We start from the raw sequence: 6,224 nt of genomic DNA, 5'->3' as shown, positions 1-6,224 counted from the left end.
TGTCAACGTAATTTTTGCCAATTCAATTAATGCTCATTTAAAGCACAGCGGCAACAGCCAACTGCAGCAGCGGCAACATCATGATGATCATCATTATTCGCATCATCATCATGATCAGCATACAAAAGCAGCACAGCTGCCTAATGGGGCAGACATTATCAGAGGTTATCAAAAAAGATTTAGCATGATTTCAATAAAGAAATCACTCGAAAAAATAAGGATATATATATATATATCTACATATATACATGCATACATACATATATAGATATATATCAAATATATACACATATATATATATGGTTTGATTTATGCCTTTACAAAAGGAAACGAACTTAATTTTTATAAATTATAAAACTTATTTTTTCAAAAATATATACTAATTTTTTTTAAATGTTTGTTATCTACATTGTCAAATAAAGCAAAAATTATATTTATTTTTAAAATTATTGACAATTTAAATAATTTTAAAAATAAATTTAATTTTTGATGTATCTGAAAATTAAACCTAAAATTATTTGTTATATTTTAAAAAATATTTTTTTAAAATTATTTTGTTTAAGCAAGTTATATATATATATAATATATATATATATTATATATATATAAATTAATTTAAAAAAATATAATATATATATATATATATATAATAAGCTTAAACAAATTAATTTTAAAAAAATATTTTTTAAAATATAACAAATATATATATATATATATATATATATATATATATATATATATATTTGAAATTGTTGCTAATATTTTTTAATTATGTCAATTTCATTACTTTTTAAAAAACTTTCAATTGGCATTGGCATATTGCAAAAATGGTTAGTTAACCGAAAACTGTTGTTTTTAATCAATAATTGAATTTTACTTATATTGATTAATATATCTGATAAGCAAAAAAAAAACATTAAATAAGTTTTTAATTGAGTTCAAAGTGGGTCATATTATGAGGTATTTAGAATACACTGCGAAACAATGCGAAAAGCTACAAGTATATCAATGTGCATATATAGATATAGATCTATAGATACAGCCAATCTATAGATAAATATTTTCTGTACTTTTCCACTTTATTAGGCAGTCAGAAATGATAATAGAAAGAGAAGAGAGGGAGGCTCTTGAGCGAGATAAGAGCAGTTTTAGGCTGATTATGATGATTATAGATAAATGCCAGATAGAGCCAGAGGTCAAAGCGCACTGGGGAATTTCTAGCAAATGCAACAAAGGGTAAATTCCACTTTCAATATATATGTATGTAAATATATCTAATATATAGAAATCTATATATGCAGCAAAATAGCTCATATTAATCTATGCCTTAGTTAAGCGCTAGTGACTTTTAAAGTCGACTTAAATTCCAAATCCAATTGAAATTTTTGACGTAGCCGTACAAATCGTTGACTCAATTGAAGCTGCCCCCATCGCCGCCTTTCAACGTCCCCCCGCCGACGTGAGGCTCGCTGGCGTTCGGTGGCTCGAGTCGTGCGCCCCCAATGATTTGTATAAAAGCCCAAGCCACAGGGCAGTCAATCATTAGTTTTCACTCTGGTGCCCAACACAGCTAAAGCACAATCCAAAAGCCGCAAACGCAATCGAAAACCAACAAATCCTGCAAACATGAAGAACGCCGTTGCCATTCTACTGTGCGCCTTGATTGGCCTGGTAAGTGTGCCACGCCCACGGGCCTTAATATGTTCCTCTAGCTAAATCGAGATTCGTATCCAGGCCTCCGCTGCCGAATACAAGCTGCGCACTGCCGAGGATCTGCAGAAGGTGCGCAAGGAGTGCGCCGAGGCCAACAAGGTGACCGATGTCCTTGTTGCCAAATACAAGATCTTCGAGTATCCCGACGATGAGGTGACACGCAATTACATCAAGTGCATTTTCAACAAATTCGACCTGTTCGACGACACCAAGGGCTTCAAGGTCGACAATCTGGTTGCCCAGCTGGGCCAGGGCCGTGAGGACAAGACTCTGCTGAAGGCCGATGTGGAGAAGTGCGCCGACAAGAACGAGCAGAAGTCGCCGGCCAGCGCTTGGGCCTATCGCGGCTTCAAGTGCTTCCTCAGCAAGAACATGCCCTTGGTGCAGGCTGCCATCCAGAAGAAGAACTAAGCGTTCCCAAACACTGCGCGCCGCTCCACGCGGCGCCTCCCGTCAAGCAATCGCCGCCAGCAATTCGAATGTTGCGCGCGCTCAACACAAACTTTTTGTGCTACTTGCTGCATTTTCTTTAAAATTTAAATAAAAATCGTATAATAGCGAACTTTAAAGCCAACATTTATTTTATTTTGAACACATACGTGCTTTATATATATATTATATAATTATGCAAACCATAATAATAATTCCGGGGCTATGAAAAGTTCGTCCGATTTGTGGCCAGCCAGAGCTCTGCTTCTTCCTCCCAAAACCTTGTCCCACCCAAAGGAAAGGCATAGAAAAGTTGTTTAATTCGTTTATATTTCTTCATCTTTTTCGGTTCTTATCAAATTTTTCTTGTATACTATTATGTATCTTTATTTAGATTTATTTTTTCGGAAACATAAGCAAGATTTATAAATTATCTTGTTTTTTTTTTTTTGCATGTTATTTATTTATTTTTTTTTTTTTGTGGTGTTTTCATCTTTTCCTTGTCTGCACTTTTTTCATAATCTTTTTTCTTTATATTTTTTTAAATCCTCTTATTTTTTTGTTTTCGCCTTCTTTAGAACGTCTTTTGTTTTTATTTTTTATTCTGCTTTTCTGTCTTCTTTTTTTACATTATTATTTTTTCTCTCCTCTTTTTTTTGTTTTGTAGTTTATATATATATAAATATATATATTTATATATATATATAGTTTTTATGAAAAATTAAAAAGTGTGATAAGGGGTGTTTGTGGTGTTTGGGTGCTTCAAAAAACATTATAGCCAAGTTACGATTTTATATATATATATATATATATAATTTTTCTTTTTTCCTTGTTGATTTTCTTTTATTGGTTTTCTTCTTAATTTTTTTGCGCCTCTGCTGTTGATTTTTTTTATTATTATTATTTCTATGCATAATATTTTTTGTTGGCGTTCTCTTGTATTCTTTTTCTTTATTTTTTTTTTTATTAGCAAAGAAGTTTTTGGCAATAAAATGTTTTTTGAAATTATATATTAAAAAAATCTGAAATCAAATATTGATTGGATTAAAGAAATGTGTTAAAAATAAAACTAATTAGTTGTTATTTAGGTGATCCCATATTTTTGTATGTAGAAAAGACAGACGAGTCAGGCACAATGCCAAATGACAAAGAACGGATAATTGTTATTAACAAAACACACTTAAAATGTACAAGTATTAGTGCACTTGCTTATAAAAAGCTATATATATACATAGCTGTCTAATGTAGCCCAGAGCTAATGAGCTTCATAGAAAGATTGTTTTGGCTAATTTATCGAAGGCAGGCAATAGTTCTCTATTGCCTTATGGCAGTTGGAAGCGGACTGTTTGATATATACAATTGAAGGCATATATGCTCTATAGTAAATAACAAAAGTGCTCAATTCCGTATTTGATTTGAGCACCTGTTCTAGTTTACAAGGCATACCCAGTCAGACTATAGTTTTTTGATTATCATCAGTCAACTTACCTTACTAAATATAAGTTAAGAAAACAAAAATCAATACGGCGCATAATAATTGGCGCGTCCGCGGTAACCTCTTCTGAAACGAAAAACAGACCGGAATTAGCCAAAACATCTTAATTTAGCACTATGTATATATTTAACTCTTACATTGCGCGTCGAGCGCCACGAAAGGTTGAATGACAGCAGGCGCGGGAGACGCGAGCTCCTCGGCCACGGAAGCTGCCGCGTGCAAAACGATTTGTGGTAGAGAGTCCAGGTCGATTGGTACGTTTCGACATAACCTGCAGGAGTCAAATAAATAAATATTTAATATAAGCACTCATTTTTGAGTATGTTAACAGCACACACCTTTATTTGACGTCCTCGGAAGAGAGTTTCATTCATGGCCAGCGCCGTTTCTACATACTCTTTTGAGCCAAATTCAATGTAGGCAAAACCTTTGGGATGTCCATCAGCCTTATTGCATAGTATAGTAACACGATTTATGGTGCCGCAGCCATGAAAATGTGCCTCCAGCTCCTCGGCCGATGCGCCATAGTCAACATTGCCCACATACACGGACCGTGTGTCAATCTCCTGTTTCTCTTCAAGTGAAAGCGGCACAGTGGCCAAACCGGTTGTTGAACCGCCAGCCATTTGTTTGTCTACCTCTGATTGCATTTGCTTAATTTTTTCAGCCTCCTCCTCCATTTCTTTGACGCGGGCCTTAATAGCCTCAAGTTCTGGGTCGATTTGCATACTGCCCTCCTCCTGTAATATTTCAAGTGAAAATTGGCAATATTATAGTTAACTATTTATTTATTATTTTAAAATAATGCCAAGAATGCGTTCTTTAAGCCGACTCGAAATGTGTTTGGGGAGAAGACGCTTCGAAAATGGCTGCCGCTTTGTTACGCGAGCTTTGCGTGCAGACAAAAGCTTTTTCCGCGAATTTCGGCGTGCTTTTGCATTCAAGGCGAACGAAAAATAACTGGTTTATTGGCGCCTCACGCTTACCTCTGTTTCAGTCACAATCCCAGTCTCCTGTTCGCCGTTTGTCTCTTCCAGCGACTCCAAAAGCTGATCCTCGTTTAAAGTAATATCTTCATCAGCCATTATAATTATTTTGTATTGATTTGTTTTTGGGGGGAGTTTTGAACTTTGGTGTTTTGTTTATATTTACTAAGCTTAACTTTGACGCGTAAAAGCTTACAGCGGCACTGTGGTAGTTATCGATAATTGTTATTCACTGCAAAGAGAACGTAGAGTATAGTAAAAGAGCAGGCGAAAATTCGATTAATTAAGCATGCTCAAAGAGAGGCGTACTTTATAGAAATGAACGTGTCATAAGTTTACAGTTTGGCGCTATTATTATTTTGTATTAAACAATAATACAATGGGCGTTGCACACTAATACGCTTTGTATATGGATATACAGAAACAATTGCATGCACTATATTACTTTTTCTTAGCAGCACTTACGTCAAAATACAAGGTAAGGCGCTGGTGCTGACGTTTCTGCGTTCGCTCAAAATGGCCGCTGCCCAATGATAATCCGCACGCTTCAAACGACGGAAACTATTGTGTCTTAATAATAATTTTGATAATTTGCCTGTTGAGCTGTAATAATTTTATTTCTTTCACACTTTTGGACACTAACAGCAGCAGTTAAATTTACTAATATTTCTGTATTTACAACAATCCGACAAAATTTTCACAGAAACAATTTTGTCAACGCAAAAAAACGCAGCGAAAATATATTCGCCTCACTTTTAGAGAAGGTACTTTGAAATTATCGTCGTGAGTATGACAGTTATCGATAACAGACATACTGCGTTAACTAATAAACCCATATTCAGTTTCTTTAACATGAACGATTCTGACTCGGAATACGAAGAAACCGAATATTTGGTGTATGCTGACTTTAAAAATCATCTTGCGCCGCATCAACTAAAGCACGAGGATGCTGCCATTCGCATAATTGCCATTGAAAGCGACACTCCTATGGCCGAGATCAATGGCAATATATTCAAAGGTAGAGCGTGCAGCATGTGTGTTACAGCACAGAAAGAAGTTCTATAATCAGTTCCATATTTCTAGGCTCCTATGACATGACAATGGGCACTAATGTGTTTTTTGAAAAAGACGCCAACAGCGTATTCGGTGATCCACTTTATGAGCCAGTTTGTCGACAGCAATATAAGTACCTAAATAAATCCGAGAAGGTCATCAGATTCGATCGGGTTTACATTGAAAATTTACCACAAGATATTAAGTCGGAAGAGGAACAGCAAGCGGAACTGAAGCCACATTCTCTAAAGTTAAATATCAACTATAAAGAAGCGATTGACAAATTTGTCGAGGAACAATAACAAATGTATGATTCTATTGGAGATGGGCGCGTGTCCTAGCATCATGCACATGAATATTCTTTTTAATTTGTTTTCTGTTAGAGATGAGCTCGTGTCCGAGATAGATTTTACTTCAAATTGAAGACGAGTCTTGGAAAATTGTTTTTTAAAAGTATTAACTTAAAGTCTGCTCATATTTATTAAATTCATTAATAAGGCATTTACTTACATACATATCGTGCTTAACACGCTTCCATCTCAATTAAA

The 6,224-nt window shown here is 34.9% G+C and overlaps 3 protein-coding genes across 4 annotated transcripts; 2 read left to right on the top strand and 1 right to left on the bottom strand.

The window, feature by feature from the left end:
• The first annotated feature begins 1,551 nt into the window (after positions 1–1,551).
• Positions 1,552–2,286, top strand: LOC111600677 (general odorant-binding protein 99a). Its single transcript, XM_023316928.2, has 2 exons — positions 1,552–1,671; positions 1,735–2,286. The coding sequence occupies exons 1-2, from the start codon at positions 1,627–1,629 to the stop codon at positions 2,122–2,124; spliced, it is 435 nt and encodes a 144-aa protein (XP_023172696.1). The 5' UTR covers positions 1,552–1,626; the 3' UTR covers positions 2,125–2,286.
• A 1,057-nt stretch (positions 2,287–3,343) lies between these two features.
• Positions 3,344–5,352, bottom strand: LOC111600794 (polyadenylate-binding protein 2). 2 transcript variants are annotated; one of them, XM_023317084.2, is made up of 5 exons: positions 5,089–5,352; positions 4,624–4,855; positions 3,976–4,377; positions 3,775–3,908; positions 3,344–3,703 (listed from the first exon to the last, which is right to left on the bottom strand). In XM_023317084.2, the coding sequence occupies exons 2-5, from the start codon at positions 4,720–4,722 to the stop codon at positions 3,661–3,663; spliced, it is 678 nt and encodes a 225-aa protein (XP_023172852.1). In that variant the 5' UTR covers positions 4,723–4,855; positions 5,089–5,352; the 3' UTR covers positions 3,344–3,660. The 2 variants fall into 2 exon arrangements, with proteins under 2 accessions (XP_023172852.1, XP_023172853.1); XM_023317085.2 differs by having other exon boundaries at positions 3,631–3,700; positions 5,089–5,349.
• On the top strand, positions 5,335–5,978 carry LOC111600795. The gene is made up of 3 exons (XM_023317086.1): positions 5,335–5,406; positions 5,466–5,641; positions 5,707–5,978. Exons 2-3 carry the CDS (start codon positions 5,476–5,478, stop codon positions 5,976–5,978), a joined length of 438 nt encoding a protein of 145 aa, XP_023172854.1. The 5' UTR covers positions 5,335–5,406; positions 5,466–5,475.
• Positions 5,979–6,224: the final 246 nt, after the last annotated feature.

The sequence above is a fragment of the Drosophila hydei genome, unplaced genomic scaffold, assembly GCF_003285905.1.
Source record: "Drosophila hydei strain 15085-1641.00,03,60 unplaced genomic scaffold, DhydRS2 tig00008122-arrow-pilon, whole genome shotgun sequence".
Classification (NCBI taxonomy): domain Eukaryota; kingdom Metazoa; phylum Arthropoda; class Insecta; order Diptera; family Drosophilidae; genus Drosophila; species Drosophila hydei.
Note: the sequence above shows the minus strand (reverse complement) of the source record. Positions and strands in the feature narration are given on the sequence as shown.

Coding starts and splice junctions, on each gene's coding strand:
- LOC111600677 (XM_023316928.2), top strand. CDS start 1,627: ATGAAGAACGCCGTTGCCATTCTACTGTGCGCCTTGATTGGCCTG. Junction 1,672..1,734: donor TGTGCGCCTTGATTGGCCTG/GTAAGTGTGCCA, acceptor ATTCGTATCCAG/GCCTCCGCTGCCGAATACAA.
- LOC111600794 (XM_023317084.2), bottom strand. CDS start 4,722: ATGGCTGATGAAGATATTACTTTAAACGAGGATCAGCTTTTGGAGTCG. Junction 4,378..4,623: donor GGATTGTGACTGAAACAGAG/GTAAGCGTGAGG, acceptor GAAATATTACAG/GAGGAGGGCAGTATGCAAAT. Junction 3,909..3,975: donor TCCGAGGACGTCAAATAAAG/GTGTGTGCTGTT, acceptor TGACTCCTGCAG/GTTATGTCGAAACGTACCAA.
- LOC111600795 (XM_023317086.1), top strand. CDS start 5,476: ATGAACGATTCTGACTCGGAATACGAAGAAACCGAATATTTGGTGTAT. Junction 5,642..5,706: donor CAATGGCAATATATTCAAAG/GTAGAGCGTGCA, acceptor CCATATTTCTAG/GCTCCTATGACATGACAATG.